At 44.6% G+C, this 24,895-nt stretch overlaps 1 protein-coding gene across 6 annotated transcripts in view; it reads left to right on the forward strand.

Moving 5' to 3' along the window:
• PALM2AKAP2 (PALM2 and AKAP2 fusion) overlaps window positions 1–24,895 on the forward strand; it is a 980,740-nt gene that overhangs the window by 925,422 nt on the left and 30,423 nt on the right. For all 6 annotated transcript variants that reach the window (XM_078676629.1, XM_078676630.1, XM_078676634.1 and 3 more), the window contains one exon: window positions 12,758–15,206. In XM_078676629.1, coding sequence (XP_078532755.1) covers window positions 12,758–15,206 — 2,449 coding nt within the window. The remainder of the gene's footprint in view (window positions 1–12,757; window positions 15,207–24,895) is intronic.

Consider the following 24,895-nt stretch of genomic DNA (forward strand, 5'->3'; position numbering starts at 1 on the left):
GATTGATTACACAAAATTCTGTCTCCAAGCCAGACCTTCAAGGGATGGGGGGAGAGCTTTCATTGATCTCAGCGACTGTTAATCGCCCAGGGTCGCATTCCAGTCCATCAGTTGTTAGGGTTCTAGACTTTTCTCAGTGGGATTCTCATCAACATCGCCCCGTAATCTTCTCAAGTGACATCGCAGGCAGTTGATTTTTTTTGATTTTTGCAGTTACACAGGCCACCTTTGCACCATTTTTTCCCCTTCTACCACCCCTGCAGGTCTCTACTTTTTTTTTTGTTTCCACCGTCCTTCCCCATCATTCTTCTATAGCTTTGGGTAACCGCGGCGGAGACGATGGCGGGGCTAATGAGGGCATCTTAAACACAAATCAGTGTTTCCTTTCGGCACATCTCCATGTTGCAGCTCACCGGTATGTGTTTTTATTTATTAAAAAGGAAATGTTTCACGTACCCAGTTTTTGATTTGTTTTCTTTTTGTATAGGGGTGCCACACTAACCCCTGTTCTGTGCACCACTTTTCTCTTTTATTTTTTATTTTTACTTTTCTTTAACCATCAGACTCCTACAATTGTGACAGATTGGACTTTGTAAGGCCAACAAAGCAATAAGATTGTCTTGTGCGGCAGGTAATAATAAAGTGTTTAGGCTTTTTTTGTGTGGCATATACTTGCAAAACGTAAATAAACAAGGTTTGCCTGGTAAGTTGGTGTGTGCGAAATGTGCATAATTTGCTTTTGAGTAAAATATGCAAAATTTCAGGGAAATTACGCGAAACGCAAAACTGGCTTCTGATGCTATATTTTAATGTGAAATGCACCCTCTTGTCCATTTAGACACAAGGTGGCATTTTGTGCAAAAATAGAACCAAACACACAATCCCTACATGCAGGCCCCTCAAGATTTGGTCATCTCCCCGTGCACTCGGAACATATGTTTGGTGAAAACGGCATATAATTACAGGGCGTGGCGCAAAAACACAATTTTGGAAATTTGGCATAACACAAAATATTGCAAGATTATGCCGGCAAAACAGAGATCTCACCCAGTCTTTGTTACAGCCACATCTGTTGGCTTTGCCAGTGCTTGTTGTTTGTGGCTTTTGTGTGGGTCAAATGCCTGTGTGCATCCTGTGACTGGAGAGATGTTTGTTCTAAAAGTTAATTTTTGAAAAATGGTCTGCAGCGCTGTTCTCCCAAATGAACTCGTAGTGCTCTCTATCGTAGAAACTTCCATACCATCTTTGCCAACTGGGCCCGCAAATTGTTCATATTAAGCTGTGCTTATCGTTGAAGCGTTGGTACTGTTTCAGGGATGACATACTTTGGGGTTGTTTAAAGGTTTATTATTTTTTTTAAAGATGCAGAAATGTTATGGGAGTACTCCTACTTTTTGTGAGCGCATTGTGGGAAGCAGTACTGAAATCAAATGATCACTCCGAATCGAAATGTTTTACGACAGTACCAGCTTTACCGCCAGTGTCTCCCAGTGTGACAATCTTTTCTGACGCTCCCAGGATCTCCATCTCCTCCAATTCCCTCAATACCACCCTCCAACAGTGGCCCTTAACTCCCAATAGCCCCTCTATCCCATGCATTTCTGCTTTTTTTTAAATTTTATTTTTTAAGATCACTTGTCACAGTTCGCGCAGTTCTGTGAAGTGCATGGCACACGTTCTTTGCAGCAGGCACATGAACCCATCTGCGCTACTGATTCAAAACTTCCACTAGACAAAACTGAGATCTCACTCCAGCAGGAACATTATTCGCCAGATTTAACTTGACATTTTTATTGTTGCATGAAAATTACTGGACACACAAGGAACTCTGCAGCACGCACTTTTAAACGAGGTCTGCGGCGGATGCGGTTGCAACCACCGGCGTAGCTAAGGGGGGGGCGAGGGGGCGGTCCGCCCCAGGCGGCACCATTTCTGAGGCGGCCGCGTGGCGCTGGAGGCCCGTTGCGGCCGCGGCAGCCTTTATAATTTATTTGGGATTCTTGGGGGAACGACAAGGCCCACAGGGTCCCGCATAAATTATTAAGGCGGCCGCGGCCGCAACAGGCCTCCAGTGCCGCGGCTGCGCCCGCATTTGCACTGTGCCTGCTGCAGTGTTAAAATAAAAACTTACAAGCAGGTCAGGGGTGTGCAGCGCGGGCGCGGTCTAAGTCCCGCGTCGTCGCGTTAGTGACGTCCTCATCAGTCCTCCGGCTCCGACCGTTGTGGTTGTTGCCCCCCTCCCGCCCAGTCTCGCTCAGTCCTCCAGACCAGAGGGGCGTCAATCATTCAGTTCTCGGCTGCAGCTTATACCGGACATCCAGTACAAGGTGAGGCTGAATTGTACGTCCAGAGCCCCCAGTGGGCGCTGCCAGGGGCCGCTTGACGGCACCCAACCAAATATGTGGCAACCTTCATCTGACTCCATGACTATGGAAATGCCTTCCCAGTGAATTCTTGTGGTTGGAGTGTTTGCCATTTATTTATTGCATTATTATCCTTGTACCTGTGTTTGGTACTCTTTTGTAACATGCTCACGTCACTTTTCTCTTGTAACACACTGTTTGCTACCTTTCACATTTTGTTGGCTTTTGATACTTGCACAAGTGCTACCATTGCCTACGTATAATACACCTATAAAATTAGAAATAAAGTTTAAAAAGAACAACCATGGGAGAAAAGGGGGGTAGTATGTGTAGACAAGTTAAACAAGTGTCTGGTAGCAACGTTAAACACATTGTTCTGTGGGTAGAAGAGATGCCGGGGTGGCTCAAAATCAGGCTGTTTCATTAGCACATTTTATTAAGTACCACTGAATTATTGCTTTAGTGCAATATAATTAGGAGACATGAGTGCATTTTTCTAATGTTTATTACGTGGTAGGGTACTGCTGTTGTGCTTAAAGTAATAAATCATTCCACGTGCATCAAAGGGTTTATAAAATACACCAAGATTTCTGTTTGAAGAGATGGGGAGTGGATAGAACTATGTGAGGTGCAGGTTGCAGAAGAGGAGAGAATTGTGTCTAATGTGCAAGAGGCAATTTAAAGTCGAGAATAAGCGAGGTAGAGGGAGATCATGCGCCAGTGGATTTAGAGAATGTTCAAATAGGTCTTCAGTGTTAGGTATTCAAGGTTTATCTGGAGAATTAATAATATTGGTAATAACATAATTTTGAAAGCATTATGTAATACTAAGTAGTGGTATTGTAGGTAGGTTATCGAAGTGTGTAGCAAATGAGCAGGTTATTAGCTTAGAACAGGCAGCACACTCAAAAATAAATAGCATGGTACATACTGTGGTTTGTCGAGACTTTGAATAGGAGCCCTCATATAGCACGATTGAAGTATCTGGTAAAGCACTCCTAACATCCGAGGCACTATACCATTTTGGAATAAAACATATTATGTAGAATGACTAGCTCCCTTGTCCAGTCTCAACAGGAGTAAACAGGGAATGTGCCATTTTTCCTTCGGCCTTCATTGGGCACCCCAGCTGTCAAAGACATCTTGAGGAGGGCAGATATGAATAAGTGATGGGGGAGCAAGGACTGTACATCCTGATACTGGTGGGCAAGAGATGTGGAGCGGGGCCTAGCCTTGAGAGGGCCTCCTGCTTTGGACAATGTCTGCCTAGCATTAAACAAGCTGTGAGTGGCAGGCCAGTGGAATACAATGTGGGCAGTGAGGGAACTGGAGCTTGGTAGATTTTCTCAGTTCCTATTAGTGTCATTATACCTGCTTGAAAAGACTCTTTTGTAGCATGCACACGCCACTTTTCTCTTGTAACACACTGTTTGCTACCTCTCACATTTTGTTGGCTTTTGATACTTGCATAAGTGCCACCATTGCCTACGTAACGTTTGTTCTTGTGCCTGAGTGTCTGCCATATATTGCAGTATTATACCTCTAATTGTACTTTGTTTTCTCTTGTAACCTGCACACTTGTCACTTTTTCCTCCTGTAATGCACCGTTTTCTACCTTTTGTATTTTGTTTGCTCACAATGGTCACTTTTGCCTCATGTAACTTAACGTCTGCTTTTGTAATTTGTTCACTTGTAATTTTCTCCTCATGTATCATTACTGTTCCTATTGTGAAGCGCTCTGACGCCTTTGGGTAAAGTCCGCACTATATAAAAATGCATAAATAAATTAAAATAGGAGTAGTGCGGTGGGATTTATTTCAAGTGCCCACCGTCCTTTTTCGCCAGCACCCCTCCACCCCCCCAAGGGGCGGCAATCTGAGGGATAGCCCCGGGGCCACAAGCTCTAGCTACGCCCCTGGTTGCAACTGTCAGACAGCTCAAAAGCCGGCACTGATTAACTATAATTCCTACAGGGTAACATATTTGTGACTTCTCTGTGTTGGTGGTCTGCTTTTGTGGGATGTTTCAACCTCATTTGTGTGACACTTTGAGCGACACTTACTCCTTATCAGACCCTCTTACATTTCTCCATTTCTTCTCCAGGGCGGCCTCCTTACTATGTCTATGGTCCAAGCCTCCTGGGCCCGCCTTACAGTAGGTTTTATGGGAGTCGCGTCTGGCTTCGCTGCAGAACTCTACTGAAACACCAGCTTTTGTAATGTAAATGTAGTGTACTTGTATAGCACACGAATCGATCCCAGCTAGGGTATCTCGGCGCTTGTACGAATACCGCTGTGGAACCCTTCCTGGCTTTTCCCTGTGAAGTGCCCACTCCTGGGCACCCCCAAGGTGAAGCCAGACATCCTAGCATTGTGGGGGCCGTTGTGGAGATTAAGCAAGCTATTGCCCAGAGTTGCAGAGGGGGACCCATGATTAGAATAGGCACCGAGGTGAGAATTGTCAGGTCCGAGGAAATTGAGCCCAAGACCCGCCGAGACGGGAATTGAACCCTGGTCCCGGGCTAGACCTCTGCATCAGGGTCTGCCGCTCTAACCATTGACCCACACTTCTTCACATGGAGAAATGTTTCCCATTCCCTGCAATGTCTTGTGACAACCCCCTCATCACACCTGCCCAAACAAACTCTGAGAAGTATCCCTGCCAATACACCCCGCAGCAACCCACAAGTCCTCGCGCACAGTCAATGCAAGCTTCCCATCCTGTGCACAGCCCTTGTGAAAAAGCAGCCCTGTACCTCTTGCCTTACTATACACCAGCAGTTCGGCTATAGTCTCGAGCCCGGTCTTTTAAATAAAAATTGGCTAAGCCAGTAGGTCTGATTTGGCAAGTCTTTAATTTTTTAAAAACATTTTTATTTGATTTTTTTTTCAAGTTTGTGGCAGGCATTACAAGCTTAAAGGTAAAAGGAAGTAAACATGCTACAATATAAAAGTGGCCTGCATGTGAAAGCCTAAATGAGCATGATTTGGCCCACTGACCTTGATACTGAAGTGGACTACCTCTTTGGTGGATGTGCACATCCCCGCAGTCAAAAGGCCATCATCATTGACAGAGGTGGGCTGATCCATTGCCTCATGCAGTATACTGTGGTGGGCAAAAGCAAAATGTGAATAACATTAACAGACCAATGGCTGCAGAGGTCCGATCCAAAGGCCCTCGATGTATATACAAATATATGTGCATTTAGTGTAACTTATTTGGGGGGAAATTAGGCTGGCAAGATCGCTGAAGTTCTTTCTGACCCAGACCTAAAATGATAAACAACAAACAACCCAACTCGCAGTCCAGTATAGCTCAACAATCGAGTGTGTAGCAGTATTGCGACACGAATGGTGAATGTTTTGTCTTGCAGACCACCTTTGTCTTGCAGCCCACCTTTCTTCATGTTCACACAGTATTTATGGTAAAGCTGCATGAGGCTATTCCGGTCTGTAAGGAAACCACAGATAAATGCATGCCAAAGACAAGTTGGGCCTGGGCTCTGGCCTGCAGAAGAGGGCAGGTATTGAGTCCTTTGGTTTGGGTCACTTCGCACACCACGCCTGAAATTGTATGTGCATGCCAATATTTGCTTGTATCTTGAAGCATCTCTGTAGCTTTAGGCCCAGGGCTATAGTTGAGCTTGCGATTTTGATTAAGATGGCGGACGCCGGGTGACTCGCCTTTCATATATCCAGGCCATGTCCCGCCTGCTAAAGCCCCCTTTCTGTACTAGTTTCCTATGTCTTGCTCGAAAATGAATGAATTCTCTGCTTATTGGGTAATATGTATTCCATGCTTCCCTGCACGTCAAGGAGAGAACAAGAAATGTGTTCTTTCAATTTCGTTTTTTGTCTCCAGGCTGAATGGGTTGGACGTACGCTCTCCTTCCTTTCCACCTCTTTCACTTTTACTTTACTTCTTTCTCTCCTTCTCCTCCTGCTTTCTTTCTCGTCTTCTTTCTCTACCTCTTTCTGTACCTCTCGTCTTCCCCTCTTTTCTTTCTCTTCTTGCTCTTTATCTCTTCTTCCTCCTTTCTTTCTGTTCCTCATTAGCTTATTCAACTGTCTCCTTTTCTTCATCTGTGTGTCTCTTCTGTGAACCAGTCTCACTTGGTTCCACGATGTCCACAAAAAAGACCAAAACTAGGAGTTACACAGTAAAAAGAAGATTCTTCGAATCTTCTCTGTGCTTGCACACGATGTGATTAAAAGTTGAAGTCGGTTTCTTTTTCGGCGGTGAATGTGATCAGTGCCTCACACCTTTTGTATTCGTCACTAAACATTAATATGTGTCAAAGACGCAAATAGAATGTGTGGCGCCCCAGCTGTGGTACTAGATCCCTTTCTATTGTGGGACTCCGGGAAATAATGATTTTTAAACTCGGACAAGCACAGCTCCTAAAAAGTGAGACTCCGCTTATTTCACCGTACTCAGAAGCTACAATGTGCACTCCATGAGAAAAGGTTTAGGGAAAACAGCTTGGTACTTTCCCGCAAATAATTAATGCTTTGAACTACCGTACGCTGGAGGTGAGGCCACGTCAAACACCTGGAACCTGATTCACAAAGGGCCTACACACTTGTTGCGGTGGTCGCGCAGTCGCAGTGAAGTCTCCGTAACAGAATCTCAGCAGTGAGAATTCTCGTTGGGGGAGGCTCTACACTCTGTGCGGAATCTCCGCAGTGAGAATTCTCGTTGGGGGAGTCTCCACACTCTGGGCGTAATCTCCGCAGTGCGAATTCTCGTTGGGGGAGTCTCCACACTCTGGGCGGAATCTCCGCAGTGAGAATTCTCGTTGGGGGAGTCTCCACACTCTGGGCGGAATCTCCGCAGTGAGAATTCTCGTTGGGGGAGTCTCCACACTCTGGGCGGAATCTCCGCAGTGAGAATTCTCGTTGGGGGAGTCTCCACACTCGGGGCGGAATCTCCGCAGTGAGAATTCTCGTTGGGGGAGTCTCCACACTCTGGGCGGAATCTCCGCATTGAGAATTCTCGTTAGGGGAGTCTCCACACTCTGGGCAGAATCTCCGCAGTGAGAATTCTCGTTGGGGGAGTCTCCACACTCTGGGCGGAATCTCCGCAGTGAGAATTCTCGTTGGGGGAGTCTCCACACTCTGGGCGGAATCTCCACAGTGAAAATTCATGTTGGGGGAGTCTCCACACTCTGGGCGGAATCTCCACAGTGAAAATTCATGTTGGAGGAGTCTCCATACTTGAGGCGGAATCTCCGCAGTGAGAATTCTCGTTGGGGGAGTCTCCGTAACAGAATCTCAGCAGTGAGAATTCTCGTTGGGGGAGTCTCCACACTCTGGGCGGAATCTCCGCATTGAGAATTCTCGTTAGGGGAGTCTCCACACTCGGGGCAGAATCTCCGCAGTGAGAATTCTCGTTGGGGGAGTCTCCACACTCGGGGCGGAATCTCCGCAGTGAGAATTCTCGTTGGGGGAGTCTCCACACTCTGGGCGGAATCTCCACAGTGAAAATTCATGTTGGGGGAGTCTCCATACTTTAGGCGGAATCTCCGCAGTGAGAATTCTCGTTGGGGGAGTCTCCATACTTGAGGCGGAATCTCCGCAGTGAGAATTCTCGTTGCTGAGATTCCGCCAGAGTGCAGGGACTCCCCTGAGACAGCGGGAGCTCTGCCACGAGTGCCCAGGTCTTTTGTGAATCAGGCCCCTAATCTTTCAAGCGGGGCGTTTACTTTCTGAGAGATTACCAATGTATAATTAACTTTTTGGTATCACCTGTGGGACTCTGGCTAGACCGCTCCATTCTGTGGGTTTGTAGCATGATCTCTAGTTGATTATGTCAAGTGTTTAAATTCCATTCAGTTCCATGACAGGACTTTGTGTTGCTCTCTCTGTTGCTGTTTTGTTGGCACTTTAATGTATAGTATGCTCTTTGTTCAACATTGGCGGATTGGTTTCTTAAACAAAGTGCTTCAGAATTTTTATTTTCCAAAATCATTGTTTTTTGATTGTGCATTGCGAGTGAATATCTGATGATGATGATGATTTCATTGAAGCCCAGGCGCATTGGAAGCCCCTCTGCTCTTTAGCTTGGGCAGTCCTTATATGCCATTACATGAATAGTTCATGGATGAGCTTATTTCGCTCCCACTGCTGGGTGATGTGGTATCACCTTAATACAGAGTTTTCTGCCCATAAATGAAGAATAACTTGTGGACTTACTGCTTCTCTAAGGTTTTCTACGTTTAACACCACATTTTTGTAGGTAGTAGATGGGCACGACTTTGCCATCTTGTAGTGTGTTTTTTCCACAAAATACAGAATCGGCACAAAGAGTGGTACTGTGGAGTAGGAAGGACTCGTGTTCAGATATGGGGGCGACTTTTTCAAAAACACGCGGTAGAGCGTTTTTACATCCAGGCATAGTTGGATTCTTAGGCTAATAAAACTCTAAAAAAAATTGCACTTAAATACACAATTTTTTTAAATTTTGATTCTGGTTCTATCACCATTGGATACAGTTTACCGGTGAAGAATCCTGTGTATCAGGTTAATTCATTGCTTCTGGTTTTGCGATTGATACTTAGTCTGTTATTCCAATAACACTGTAATTTTAATGAATTCATCTTTTAATTAAAAAATGTTATGTAACAAAAAATGGGTCCACAGCTCACTTTTGTCGAGCAATTAGATGCAGATGCCAAACACTCAAATAATTCTGTTCTACACAATCACGAAATTAATGTGGTTGCTCCTTGTAACAGGGTTGTTTTCTGTGGCCGCTCTTGCGTTCTCAACACTCTCCTCACACGGGAAAATCACCCTGTTCCCTTCTGATCCCTAAATCCTCTTGGATTGCTATTTGTGGTGTGTAATTAACAATCCTGGTAGGCAGTGGTGTAGGACACCCACATTTTAGCGGTGTAGGAATGGGTATGAACTGCAACAAATTGAAAAGCAATGTGGGACCCGGTGGACATTGATTGGTTTTATATTAGGCCCATTCTCTCTTTAAGACTGCAGACAAAGTCCCATAAAACGAATAAAGGGAAGGGCGGGGATAAGAGGTGGCCGTCAAGAGTTGTTAAGTGAGCCCAGTTCAGCGAAGGAATGAGAAAAAGGGATGATGGAAATATTTGAAAAGAACAGATAGATCAGTAATATTGTAAGGAAAGAATAATTTTAAGAAAAATAAAAAATGAGGGTAGAAAAGGGAAAAAGGAAGTTTGAAAATTGTAAGAGAATGGCGCAAGGATGATGGTTGGAAAAATTGGACGGAGGAGTGAAAGAATCAATTAACATACTTTTGGAAGATAGGGTTGATGGAAGTTTGGAAGGGTGAAAGACATATGGATGCCTGCGTGAAAGGACGGATATGGATTTAGGTTTGAAAGACAGTGTCATTGAATGGAATGATAAAAGGATGGAGGGATAGGAAGGTGGATGAATGAATCAGTGGACTGATGAATGGATGAAATCTAATTAGATTGTTAGAATAAAGAAAGGGTGGGTTGATGGACCAGAGAATGGATGAGTGGAAAGGTGGGATAATGAATGGCTAGATGAATGCCGTGCTTACTTGCTTTACGCATTCCATATCACCAAAGGTTTGGTTCAAAGTAGGGGCGGTATTTTTACATTTCTGGCTACTCCCTTGCTGGTAGGCGTTGTCAACAAAGGAGAACAATGAACCCTGCCTGTAACATTATTTTAAGTAGAGAAATAGTGAATTAATGTTCAGAGTCGGATGAAGTCATCTGCTCCTCATTTAACCTGAAATAACATTTTGATAAAAAATACTTTTCCGGGATTTGATTGTGTTACGCTCCAGTGTGTTTTCTTAGATAATAGCACATACTTCGAGAGAGTGCTCTACTTCAGACCTGCCGTTGTGAAGTCAGTTCTTTGGGTCTAACGACAAATGTATTGTCTACAGTTTCAATTTGTTGCACTACTTCAAATAAAAATAATTTCGTGAGGTAGATAAAACCACTCACTTGTAAGGGAATTTAAGGTTGCAATTTAAATTTGGCCATAAAAGTTGGCAACTCCTTTCTCTTTAGAGCAGTGCAGCAAAGGCAGTAGTTATAGAGAGGAGTTCTTATCAGTACTGCAGTGGGGAAAAAGTAGAATTGGAAACTAACCTTGGTTCTCTCCTCATGTAAACCATGTAAATTGTGTCCAAATCCTTTTTTTTTTTTTTTTTTTTTGAGTCGAAATGTTGCAGAAAGTTTACATAAGCATAGCATATCATGTGGTAGACAGCTCTCAGCCCGGCAATGGAGCCCTAATAAATAAATAAATAAATAATATATATATATCTCCAACCAAACACAAGTCGCTTTGGATCCCTGCCGCTTCCAGTGGCGGGCCTCGGACGGGGTAGCGAATCCCAAATATTCAAGCCAAACACTCTCTTCGGTGTGAAAGAAAGAAATCCGGGCCACTTCAAGTTTGCAAAGCGTGTTTAATTCACAAACGGCTTTTCTCGACGCGTTTCGCAGGTGAAACCTGCTTTCTCACGACCTCGTGAGAAAGCAGGTTTCACCTGCGAAACGCGTCGAGAAAAGCCGTTTGTGAATTAAACACGCTTTGCAAACTTGAAGTGGCCCGGATTTCTTTCTTTCACACCGAAGAGAGTGTTTGGCTTGAATATATATATATATATATATATATATATATATATATATATATATATATATATATATATATATATATATATATATATATATATATATATATACACGTTCATCTTTATTACTTGTGAAACTGTTTAGAAATTGAACACCTTGTTTTCAGGGTTAACATTGAAATTTCACCAAGCATTGTAAGATGAAACCATACAGTAATGGAGAGTAACAGCTGCATTGCCATTTGTGCTCCACTGCCTACGGCGTGCTTGAATGTACTTGGGTGTTACCCATCTGGTGGATGTCAATGCCCGCTGTCCGAGACTCCGCAGCTGGACCTTCATGTCCCTTAGAAAGAGGCCATCAATCCACTTCAGTGTTATGAATGAATCTCCAACCTGCATGATTGACAATGTTCAAAACATGCAGGAGGTAAAAGTGCTATGACCGCACTTAACTCCACCCGTTCACGTGACCTTAAGGGGAAAATACAACTCCATGCAGGACGATGACGGTGAACCATGTTATTTTTAGATATACCTTAACACAGCCCCTCCCCGCAAAGTGCAGGTAGGCAAAGGAACATTTATCTTTGAGCGTATCTCGCACCTCTAATTTTGTTTTCTTCTTGTGTACAGAAGGTAACCTCTGTCCATCTCTGATACTGCAAAATGTTTTTTATGTGAGCCAAAACTGTCTCCTTAACTTACTTAAGCAGATCTTATACGCTATGTAATTTCTTGAAATGTATAGCCTAGGAATGATGATAGATTAAGAATTGTATTCTCCTAAAAGTCCTTCTGGGTGGACATTTTCTAAAAAGGTTGTAAATTGGGTACTTGTGATTTTTCCATAAATATATATAACATTTGTATATATGGATAAGAACGCAATATGTCAAGTGCTTTATTGTAAGAACCGAATTAAATTTGTTCTCAGGCCGCTAGTTCCGTTTGGTGTCTGTGCTGTGTTTGGGGGTATCTTGGGACACTGCTGAACAACATGACTTGTGGTAGCAATCTACTTTTTAAATATACATACGACAGTATCTTTCTGTCGAAAATTACTGCAACATTCCTTATAAATGCATATTGCATACATTATTTTGCAAAAATAAATTCTACGGGAAGTTGAATGGTTTATAGTTTCACATCAACCTGCAAATCATGCATTGGTGACAACAGATCTGGTTTAAACAATCTCCAAGTCTTTTTGTGTCTTAAGTTTGCCCTTGACCTATGCAACACCAGTCCAGAGAGTGAGCTTAAATCAGTCCTTTACTCAGGGACTTTCTACCAAACCATGGCAAATAACTGCTGATCAAATATGACCGGGTATATTTCTATTGCGTTCTCTCTTGCTCCATAAAAGGTTACCATTGAGTCAGGCTCATGGTTGCAGACCATCAAAGTGTTTAGCGTAGAAAGATATTATCCCGAAATATGTCTAAAGTCTGTCAGGAACAAATATGGTAGTAATCTGTAAAGAACTCTTCACCATTCTAAAGAAATTTCATAGTTAGTAGATGTTGGGAAGCAGAAAGAGATTAGAAAACAGGACCAGGAAAGAGGAAAGGAGGAGACAAGATGGGGGAAAAGCAGGTGGAGATTTATGGATGAAGTGGCTTTCCCTTCAATCCTAATATATCATCAGACTGAGTGATTGTGCTTTTCATGTGCTGTATTGTGTATTACCGGATTGCAACGAAATCAAAGATTAGGGGTGGAGAAGCGTGAAGGAATTCAATGTTCTTCTGGTGTTCTAAACTATTTCTCTTTCTTTCTTCTTTTAGAAACTTCCTAAAATTCCAGATGACAATGACACGAAGTTGAAAAAGGATCGAGATCGAAATAGTGCCAGTCCTTTGGATTCTTCAGGCGTAACCTCAGTGAACAAAAAAACCATGGAGTTTGAAATCCCAGTTCCAGAGCACAAGCCCAGTACGTTGGTGACTTCAGCAGATTCCATCGATCATCAGACCAATTGCTTTTCTCCTGTTTCCAGTCACAATGGGCTGGACCACCCACACGAGTCCATAGATAGTGATGTGGCGAAGGAGATTCAGTATTTGGATGAGGTGCTGGAAGCAAACTGCTGTGACTCTTCTGTGGAGAACACCTTAAATGGAACGTCCTCCCCAGAGCCAAGCACCACTGCTATAGATGGGACTGCACCATCCATTCATGTTGCAAATGATCATGCTTTCATCCAAAAGGAAATCATAGTGGTGGACCGAAAGCAGCCCCCTGCAGTCGAAGATAGTCCACCCAGTGTGTCCCCAGAGCAGCACAAGCCGAACGGGCACTCTCCATTCGAGCGAGGAGAAGAGCCATGTGACACCTTCAGGTATCCCGGGAGCCCGAGCTCTTCAAACAGTTCAAGGCGGTCCTCCAAGGATGGTGATGTGCCCTTAATCACCATCAAGAAAGAGGCCAAATTTGAGCTGCGTGCATTCCACGAAGATAAGAAGCCTGCAAAGCTTTTTGATGACATTGACGAGAAAGACAAAATCCGCGTCCGGAAGGTGAGGCCTACGGAGGAAGTTATCGAACTTGAGAAGGAAAGAAGGGAGCTGATTAGGAGTCAAGCTGTCAAAAAGAACCCAGGCATTGCTACAAAGTGGTGGAATCCTCCTCAAGAGAAGACACTGGAGGAGAAGTTGGATGAAGAGAACCTGGAATCCCACAAGAAGTACAAAGAGCGCAAGCAGAAGCAGCAGGGCTCGTCGGTAACGCCACCAAAACCAAAGTCTGTCACTTTTGTACCTCCAGAGCCAGTTGCTGTCAGCAAAGAGGACATTGTTACAGAGCAAATAGATTTCTCGGCTGCCAGAAAGCAGTTTTTGAGTATGGAAAATACAAGCCAGACAAATCACCAGGTTGGACCGAGGAGATCGGTGACACCCAAACTTTTTACTGTAAAGCCTTTCTACAAGTCACTAAGTCCACCACAGCCAAAGAAACCAACAACTTCAGTCACTGTGACTGGGTCCACCACTATATTTGAAAAACCACTGCAAGCAAATGAAGAAGTGACTGCAGTTAAGGCTTCAAAGGTGTCATTTGCTCCTGAAAATGAGCATGTGGATAGTCACAACTATATTCCCGAACAATCACAAGAGCCTGCGTGGAGTGGGACTTCGAGAGATGACATAAGATCAAAAACTTGGCCTGAAGAAAGTGAGTTTACGAGTGCCACAGCGGTCTTTACAGTGGTAAAGGATGACGACCAAGACATGGCTGATCATTTGTTTAGATCTGTGAGTATTTCCTCCCCTCCAGATGAGTCGGATTCTGGCTTGGATGAGTTGTCTGTGAAATCTCAAGACACCACAGTATTTGAAACGCTATCCAATGACTTCAGCATGGACAACATCAGCGACAGTGGGGCATCCAACGAGACCATGAGTGCTCTTCAGGAGAATTCACTTGGAGATTTTTCTCAGCCCCAAACTCCCCCAACTGGCACACCCACAGATTTCAGGCTAGAAGGGATGTCCAAGTCTTTTAGTGACCACGGCTTCTACTCTCCCTCCTCCACCTTGCTGGACTCTATGTTGCTAGATGACCAACTAAAATACCACGCTGGCCTCCTGGTGCAAAATGCAATAGAGCAGGCTCTAGCTGAACAAGCTGAAAGAGAAGGGGTAAACCGAGAAATAGACCTTACCGGGCAAAGTGACGACACCGAGCAAGAGATATCCACAAAACATATAGAAAGTAGCACGCCTACCTCTCCTGGTTCTGAGACTCAAGAGAGCCCAGTGGCTGATCAACAACACCTACCCTCTCCTGTACAACAGGTGTCTTCCCTTGTAGAACAGGTATCTTGTCCTGTACAACAGAACTATGATGCTATTAACAGACCAAAGACTTTGTCCTATCAAGATTTTGATCTTGAGGGAGAAAAAAGCCTCACACACTCGTCAGTATCTCACTCTGGTCCACGGGTCACCGTGGAGGAAAACCGGCAAGAAGGAGGCTACTTCAGTAAGTATTCCCAGGCCGCGGAGCTGAGAAGTACCGCAGAAGTGCATGAGCCCGAAGTGACCGTGGGACCCTTCAAACTGAGGTCCAAGAAGCAGCGGACGTTGTCCATGATTGAAGAGGAAATCCGTGCAGCTCAGGATCGAGAGGAGGAATTGAAGAGACAAAGGCAGAGGATACAAAACCCCCCAAGCCCCGTCAGCAAGACTGCGCCGGCGCTGCCAACTAGAACTGCCCTCTACAAAACTGCCCCAGGTATGTGTCCATTACTAAAGCTGTATTTTACACTGCACAGCATTTCAGTGTTTGAAGAGGGAGAGGCTGAGTTGGTTTATATGCCCAGAATTGGTTTTCTATTATTAATTATTTTCAAAGTACAAAGTAGTCCAATAGGACTCTCCAATTTGAGATGTCCCTCCCATTGCCTTTGTTTTCTACAGACACTATTTGCAAATTGCAGGATCCCCCGCTATATATAAAAAAATAATTTTGCACTATGCATTGAAAGGGGTGACACTGTTCTGCTTAAGTGGTGGAAATCAGGTTATGTGTACAGGGATGCCCTATCACTTGTAGTGTGCAGCGTTTAGGTTCCACTAGGTGACTTCTTCCTAAAACAAAAAGAATTAGTGAGTAAAGAGGTTTTTTTCCAGACCACAATTTGTGAAGAATAAAGAAGGAATCCCTTTTTAGGTTTTGCCTCGCCAAAAAGATGCGCTCTGCGCATCTTTTTCGCGCAGGCGAAAACCTGATGAGAATTGTAGTGTGCTTTGGGTCGGCCCTCCTCATTCATTGGCTGGCTCCGTAAATGGAGCCTTGCCATTGGACGAGGGGCCTGTCCGTCAATGCCGGACCAGACACGGGGGCGTTCCCGACATTCTTTGGCTTTTGCCGACGTCACGCGACGCCGGGAACGCCCCCGATTCTGTTCCGGCATTGCCGGCACCTCCCTTGCTCTACTGTCATCACCACAACACTGCGCCCATTTTATCCCAAGCTAAACACTCGGAGAGGCGCAGTGACCGGGTCTTTGAAGGCCGCTCTCCCAATGAAAACAAGTTTTCTCTCCGAGTCAGCACGAGCAGGAAGACGAGCAGCGCGCCTCCCAGCTGGCCTCTCGCATCAGCATCCAGAGCTGCCCTGCGCGGTGTGTAGCTTCAGTGGAGCTTCAGAGTGCAGAGTGGAGCTTCAGAGTGGAGCTTCAGAGTGGAGCTTCAGAGTGGAGCTTCAGAGTGGAGCTTCAGAGTGGAGCTTCAGAGTGGAGCTTCAGAGTGGAGCTTCAGAGTGGAGCTTCAGAGTGGAGCTTCAGAGTGGAGCTTCAGAGTGGAGCTTCAGAGTGGAGCTTCAGAGTGGAGCTTCAGAGTGGAGCTTCAGAGTGCAGAGTGGAGCTTCAGAGTGCAGATTCAGAGTGGAGCTTCAGAGTGCAGAGTGGAGCTTCAGAGTGCAGATTCAGAGTGGAGCTTCAGAGTGCAGAGTGGAGCTTCAGAGTGCAGAGTGGAGCTTCAGAGTGCAGAGTGGAGCTTCAGAGTGCAGAGTGGAGCTTCAGAGTGGAGCTTCAGAGTGGAGCTTCAGAGTGGAGCTTCAGAGTGGAGCTTCAGAGTGCAGAGTGGAGCTTCAGAGTGCAGAGTGGAGCTTCAGAGTGGAGCTTCAGAGTGCAGAGTGGAGCTTCAGAGTGGAGCTTCAGAGTGGAGCTTCAGAGTGGAGCTTCAGAGTGGAGCTTCAGAGTGGAGCTTCAGAGTGGAGCTTCAGAGTGGAGCTTCAGAGTGGAGCTTCAGAGTGGAGCTTCAGAGTGGAGCTTCAGAGTGGAGCTTCAGAGTGGAGCTTCAGAGTGGAGCTTCAGAGTGGAGCTTCAGAGTGGAGCTTCAGAGTGGAGCTTCAGAGTGGAGCTTCAGAGTGGAGCATCAGAGTGGAGCATCAGAGTGGAGCATCAGAGTGGAGCATCAGAGTGGAGCATCAGAGTGGAGCATCAGAGTGGAGCATCAGAGTGGAGCATCAGAGTGGAGCTTCAGAGTGGAGCTTCAGAGTGGAGCTTCAGAGTGGAGCTTCAGAGTGGAGCTTCAGAGTGGAGCTTCAGAGTGGAGCTTCAGAGTGGAGCTTCAGAGTGGAGCTTCAGAGTGGAGCTTCAGAGTGGAGCTTCAGAGTGGAGCTTCAGAGTGGAGCTTCAGAGTGGAGCTTCAGAGTGGAGCTTCAGAGTGGAGCTTCAGAGTGGAGCTTCAGAGTGGAGCTTCAGAGTGGAGCTTCAGAGTGGAGCTTCAGAGTGGAGCTTCAGAGTGGAGCTTCAGAGTGGAGCTTCAGAGTGGAGCTTCAGAGTGGAGCTTCAGAGTGGAGCTTCAGAGTGGAGCTTCAGAGTGGAGCTTCAGAGTGGAGCTTCAGAGTGGAGCTTCAGAGTGGAGCTTCAGAGTGGAGCTTCAGAGTGGAGCTTCAGAGTGGAGCTTCAGAGTGGAGCTTCAGAGTGGAGCTTCAGAGTGGAGCTTCAGAGTGGAGCTTCAGAGTGGAGCTTCAGAGTGGAGCTTCAGAGTGGAGCTTCAGAGTGGAGCTTCAGAGTGGAGCTTCAGAGTGGAGCTTCAGAGTGCAGAGTGGAGCTTCAGAGTGCAGAGTGGAGCTTCAGAGTGGAGCTTCAGAGTGGAGCTTCAGAGTGGAGCTTCAGAGTGGAGCTTCAGAGTGGAGCTTCAGAGTGCAGAGTGGAGCTTCAGAGTGCAGAGTGGAGCTTCAGAGTGCAGAGTGGAGCTTCAGAGTGCAGCTTCAGAGTGGAGCTTCAGAGTGCAGAGTGGAGCTTCAGAGTGCAGAGTGGAGCTTCAGAGTGCAGAGTGGAGCTTCAGAGTGCAGCTTCAGAGTGGAGCTTCAGAGTGCAGAGTGGAGCTTCAGAGTGGAGCTTCAGAGTGCAGAGTGGAGCTTCAGAGTGGAGCTTCAGAGTGCAGAGTGGAGCTTCAGAGTGTCAAGAGCAATGCCAATAGCTCTAACTTTAACAAAGGCAAAACCATTGCATTGTAAATGCTTGTTAATTTTTTTGTGAGTGACCTTCAAGATTAGATGCAATGCAATGCATAGGCAGATCATTATTTATTTTATTAATTTGTATTACTTTCTCATTCAAGAATGCCACATTGCTCACTTCCAGTCTGCTTCCTTACACGTCTTACCTGCCCCGGAGTATCTCTACTCCACAAATATCTCAGGCATGGGGAAAAATGGAAGGAGGCTTTTCTCCGTAAACGGAAAGTCACTTTGTTTGCTGCTGGCCATGTACGGGTCCTGTGTCTCACCAAAGGGACATTTACTAACCAATACCTGTGACTGTCACCTGTGCAATGCCTTCAACCTCCCAGCAAAAATCAGAACTATCAATAGACCACTAGGTTGAAAGCTCAGAACAACACACAACAGATTAAGAGCCCAAATTTACTACCATATCTCAGCAACCATCTACATGACCTGATACGGACTAGCATGATTGTGGGGATCCCTGCTAGAACCCGTCGCACCCCCCAAACCTTCACATACGTCCTCTGCCTAAACTGTGCATCTGGGTTTTTCGGCAGACTTTTTAACACATTGGTCCAGACCAACTTAGTGCAGGTTCTGACCTGCACTACTCAAACAATTACTTAAGAAACCTTCCCTTGACGCCTCAGACTAGAAACCCAGTGGAAACATACGTAATGCTGCAAATCGTCCAGCATGCTATCCGCCGGCTCGCCATTTCTATAATCTCACTACACAAAGCATCAGCCATATTCATCTCTTTCAAAATCTGCATGTGCCCGTCAGCTTCACAGATTCACTCCTTCAGCCTCACCTGCCACAACAGTGGCCCCAACACCAATAATCCTCAAACCAAGCAGACTTCACTCTCCCCACATCCACACTGACTCTCACACCCTACGTAAATACACACTCAAGCTACTTATTGGATGGCAAGGAAGCACCTCAGAAAACCACGGTCTATCAATATTGGCCCCATACCCATTGGAATCAGTATAAATCTAGGGATCCAATGAATTCCTTCATTTGTAAACAGTTACAACATTATCAATAAATACTACCATACTTGGTCAAAAACCTGCAACATGTAATCTCTGTGGTTTTATCGTGACTAAACATTGCAATGAGCTCTCACTATTACTCCTGACACAGCTCTTGAGAGGCTTCCATCAATACAAAATGCTGTTGTGAGCTTTCTTGCACACACAAGGGCAAGAGACACATTTTGTCAGACTTGTAGTTGTGATTTTAAGGGTCTGGTCCTTCTTGTCCAATAAAGTGGCCTTGTCCATGTCTGTGGATTGGTTGTACGAAGTGATTTGCGTAGATTTCACTGTGGGCCAAACATCTATACACTCTAGATGCAATTATTTTGGTTTTTTACAGGGCCTTCGCTCCCCTCAACATCCTGCCCACTGGCATTTGCCGCCTCCAACTGTAGCGCTGCTAAGTTAGGCGCTGCAGTGCATGTGGCAAAATGTCCGCAGTAAAAAATGCGTCACAAAGCTGCATACCATACTAAGTGGGAGACCAGCAGAACTCCACTTTCCATCATAGTGTAGTAGAGAGTAATTTTTCAATTTTTAGGAGAGTAGTGAATACCAATGATGGTGTGCCCTTGCCCAGGCATAGCTATGTTGTCCCACATGCTACAAACCTATCCCGTCAGTCACACTTTCTCCTCATGATCAAATAACAATGAAGGTCTTGTATGTAGCCCCCTTAATGCTGAAACACCTCAAATGTAACTCAAATTTGTCAGAAGTCTACTACTAATGGTATACTCCACTAACCTATTTGGTCTTTTATATTGATTTCTGATGGATACTTGAAAATGATGCACATTCTTCCCACATCGGGTTTACATTTTTTGAACTTACTGTACTGCCTCTCACTTCTGTGTCTTGCTCCTGAATTATGGTGGCTGTTGCCTCAAAACTGTAAATCGCTCCCACCACTGTGACCTCTTACAGGAAAATGAATACCTCCTAAAATAGTACTTTGTTTCAGTGAACTCTGGCCTCTAGAGTAAGCTGGTGGCCAACTAAAGACTGTCAATTATTAGAAAAATTGCTTAATTAAGTTACTCTCATTATTATCCTGGACCGTGAATATGGTGTGGTTCTGTCCCTTTTTCTCAGTGCACTGGTTTCTGCCACACAGTTTGCAGCCCCTTGTTGCTGTCCACAGGGTAGCTGTGTCCCCTTTGTGTTAACGCTGGGATGCATCACGAGGCCAATCGCTCTTCAGTATGAAGTAGATGCAGCGCCAGCTTTAGGGCAGTGCGACCAGTGCCGCCGCACCAGGCACCAAGCTTGAAGGGGAACACTTTGCATGACACCCTGAGGCTAGATTACAACAACCTGCAGAGATTTTTGTGTACCCGGTATTGTTTGGTGGGATAATAATAAAGACATGACATTTCTGGTGGATAAAGCACTTGGAAGGAGAAATCTGATTTATTCTACTCGCAGATTTGACTCCCACTAACTAAGCATAGAGGGTTAATGTTTCTGCTGCAAAGCACAATGTGTGACCTGCAGATCAGATTGCATTTTATGTAGGTAGCTCAATGGAGTCCTGCCTTTGTCACAGAAATCTTTTATTTACTTGGAGTTAGTCATTAGAATATTGCACGTTGAGCTATGAACTGGCATCAAAGTGCTGCATGGAATTTGCCAGGCGTGGGTTGAGAACCTTATTATTTTTTCCTTCAATCTATTGTTATTCTAACTGTGCAAAAAGTGTTCTTTTGGCTAGTAATATAATTGTATTAGTATGACATGACAAATCATTGGGTTAAGATTTCAAATCCTGTGTTTATGGGACAAATGTAGTAACACTTTGCACCAGTACTCTACTTTCCATCAAGAAGGTATACTATGGGTGGTATTTGAACGTTCGAATGCACCCACCCATGGATTCTGATGCTAAATCCTATCTACTAACATTGGTAGAATGGGATTGACATAAACAAAATATGCTCCATGGAGGCAAGTATAAAATTGGAGAAGATTCATTTCCTCCACACCTTTCCAACTTTGTGTGTGTGCTGTAGGATGCAACACAGATGTAAGGTGTTATTCTTAGGCAAATCACAGAATTTTGTCCTGGAAGGGTAACTTTCTAGTTTAAAACCTATGTCTGACATCAAGTACAAACCCTTGCACCATGGTGCAAGGGAGTATCCATTGGCATAAGGCAGCCTAAGGGACCAGAACTAGGAGAGAGTAAGAGCACCACATCTTAGTGGATCTTTTTCTGTTCCGGCCTCTCCTTTTCACGCAATGTAGCACAGCAATGAAAACTTAGTTCATCTGACCCTTCATTTCGCTCTACCAAGCACTCCTAACATATGGTGCCTACCAGTATGGATGACTTGACTCATACACCTTGTAGTTCTCTTTGTCTTAAGTATAATTTCCTATTCATTGGATTACATGCTCGTATGACTCGTTATCTCTGTATAATAGGTTTGTGATGTAAAGTGCTCTGACACTTTACATAGGGGTGAGTAGCGCTACTATAAAATAAATGTGAGAGGAGCTAAGGAGAGATGAGAGGCACCATTGGACAGTGGTAGTGAGGGAATCCATGAAGGTCATGGGGGGATGGGGGGTGCCACAGAGATTGTCATTCTGGACGCCACCAAAGCCAGTCCTGAGTAGACATATGAATTCACAGCATTCAGAGGCTATACCTACTCTTCTTCAATACCTTTCTCCATACATTGCTTACCGAATGCCGTTGACAAGCATTGGCTGATCATTCAGTGTTGCAGCCACCCGCTTATGATGAAGAGGCTGGCATTCTGGCTGAAAAGGCAGACTTCCCAGTGTATAGCCAGCAACCCAAAAAAATACCTTAGAAAACAAAAAATCCTTTTAACTATTGAAAAAAGGCAACTGTTTGAATTCTGCACTTTTTAGCACCAGTGAAGGATGTAATAAACACATTTGGTGGTGTATCCCTTTCTTGGCGCCTTGGTAGCTGCTTGAGGCGAACACTTGTGTGCCTTTTTTAGGTCGAGCCAGGGCAGCGCATGTACTGCTCTGCGAGCCAATCTGGATTGACATATGTACTTGAAGCCCCTCCCTCTCTCCGTCCATATTTGTCATTGGCTTGTGTCATTGTCCTTCTTAAATAGTGGCTTCTGATTCCTTATTAGACTTGTTAGTCCCTCCTTAGTGACGCCTTGTCTTCAATGTGTATCCGCCCATGAGGACTGGCTCTTTTACTTAGGTTGTTATACAGTACATCTTTAGTCTGTAAACACTATTTTCTTTAATGAGTTTCTCTTACTACAGGAGGGTCTCTCGTTCCCAGTTGTGACCACTGGCTTGTTTATTTAACTCAAAGAAAACAGGGGCCATGGGAGACTGAAGGGAGCAACTCTGCGATGTCTTCAAGCATTTGGTATGCAATAGGTCTTGCATTTGCACGAGGTTAAGCTATTGGCATTGTAAATAGCAATGCCTTTTATTTATGTTTTAAAACCCCAAAAAATACATAAATGTATTAAAAACCAAAGCACAAAAAAAGGCATTGTCATTTACAATGCCAATAGCTCAAGCTCTCATAAATGCGAGACCTATTGCATTGCAGATGCTTGTTCTATTTTACTGCCCCTTTTGGAGCTGAAAGACACAAGCACAGCTCTGCAAATGTTGAGCTATGCAGTAACGAGACCATGTGCTTAAATTGTGAATGAAGGAATATGTGGGTCGACTGCAGCATGGACGCCGCTGCAGTTTCGCCCAACACCCCTGGCCATAGAAAAAGCGAAGAGAACTGCAACATTCCGACGCTGCTAAATGGAATTCTTCAGACGTTAGGGAATGAGCCCTGAGGCACAGACACCCCATTCTGCAGTTGAAGGCAAGAGATATTTTAGTGTTTCAATGAGAACAATAGCTCCTTCATCAACAAAGGCAAGGCCTGGCACTCCGGCACTGTTGAAACAAAGAGACGTAGTTCTCCAAGGCATGAGCCCATTGACAACCTTTCCAAGCAACATGCTTCACCCCACCCCCTTCCTTCCTTTCTTCTATTTTTCATTTTTTTGGGTCTTGCCGTTGAGACAACTTTAGCTGGCTGGCCAGACTGTTTTCCCACAAAATTAATGTTTAATACTGCTATGTAGGCGCTATTGGTCAATAGGCCATTGGTCGATTAAATTGTCATGCACATTTTGCTTCCACCCAACATAGCATATAAGCTGGGGCAGTGGGTCAGCCCACTTTACCCATTGTCTCTCTTCACTTAGAGTGACTACACAGAGCCGCTGCACATTGTTCACAGCCCTCTAAAAATAGTTCATTTCTCTTCAGTGACCAACTTAGTTCAAAGTGATTTTTTTAAATCCCAAGTATAAGTACATGCTATTTATTTCTCCTTCACTTCGTGTGCCCAGTTAGAGGATGATTTTTTTTCTGTCTTCTTTTTAAAGTTGCTCTTATGCATTGTTTAAATCACATTATAACATGTAGTTGTATGACACAGATTATAATAATAATATATACAACACAACTAAAAGGTTTATTTAAGAACACTACAAGTAACATGGTCTCATTAATTAATGTTTTTAAATAGCAGTTTATTTATTGCAGACGTATGGCTGCCACATTTAGATGGCTGTATTTTCTTTTCTATTTATTTATGTGGGATATTCCCACTAAATAATAATAATTTAAAAACATAACCATAACAGGAGCCTGACCAGGCCAGATCTAGTGGCTTTGCCCTTTTTTTCTTTTTTTTCTTTTGGTCTAGCATTACCTGCATCCCTTATGACCTTTTATTGAATAAATATGAAACATGCTTACTTATAGGGGCTTTCAGCAGCCGTCTTTATTCATTGGTCTGTTATTGTCACTCATATTACTCCCACTACAGCATTCGGCAGTGGGTCAGCTCATGTCAGCCATTGACTAACTGATGGCATTCTGCTTACTCACTAGAATCACATTTTCACGAAAAAAACTTTCCTTGAGTGCCAAGTCCTGCTAGGTCATTGTTTTGCCAGTAAGTAGTTATAGTTAGGACTATGTTTCCATAGGAAAAGCATTTTTGACTTGCCTATATCTATGGCGCCGTTAGAAGTCCCTTCACAAATGTATCCCCAGAAATTTGAGGCTCACTTCAGCTGTTGTCTGGAAAGTTTTGTGGTGATCAAGAAACAGAGGCCACGAATGGGTTTAGCAGAGGGGTTGGGGGAGGGGGACGGTTGAATAAGGGTCCCCAAAATGCGTCTTCCCCATGTTAATTCCCATAGGGATTTTGAACATGACTACAGCCGGGACTGCTGTCCGGAATTGCAGCAAATTTAGCAGAAGGGTAGCTTTTGGTCCAAAAAGTGCGCTTTTTGGGATTAGGTGCAAATCTGTTAAGCAGTTTGAAATATTAACCCAAATCTGTATATCAAGGGGCGCAAATCCTCTATGGGTCCGACAGTGCCTGTGCTGAAATCTGAATGGCTGCCAACACTTCAACCAGAAGTATTGGCAGCCATTTTGGGAAACTGCTCCAGCAGAGTCCCACAATAAAAATAAAAAAATAAAAAAATGGGACAGTGTAGCAATAACCTGACCCTCTAGGTGTGGTGGTGGGATCCCGCAGATCCCCAATAGGAGTAAAAAAACAACTCTTTTTTAATATTTTGCTGCAAAATCTGCAAATTTGAAAAAAGTGAAACCAGCGCGGTCTCTCATGCTTGTTTTTAATTCAGCCCCCGGGTAGGCCATGTTCAGGTGGTATGCCTCCTATATTAAATTTAGGGGCGGCATGTGCCCCCCTGCTTGAGGTAAATTTGAAGCGGAGGGCACGCTACCCCGTCCCCACACCCCGGGACCACCACATCCCCAGCGGCGGCAGACGCAGGGACCTCCATGGGTGGCCATAGGTCTAGCTACGCCACTGTCCCTCTTTCTGCCGATCAACACACTGAAGCCAAAATGATCTTG

This window comes from Lissotriton helveticus, chromosome 2_1 (genome assembly GCF_964261635.1).
Source record: "Lissotriton helveticus chromosome 2_1, aLisHel1.1, whole genome shotgun sequence".
Taxonomy (NCBI): domain Eukaryota; kingdom Metazoa; phylum Chordata; class Amphibia; order Caudata; family Salamandridae; genus Lissotriton; species Lissotriton helveticus.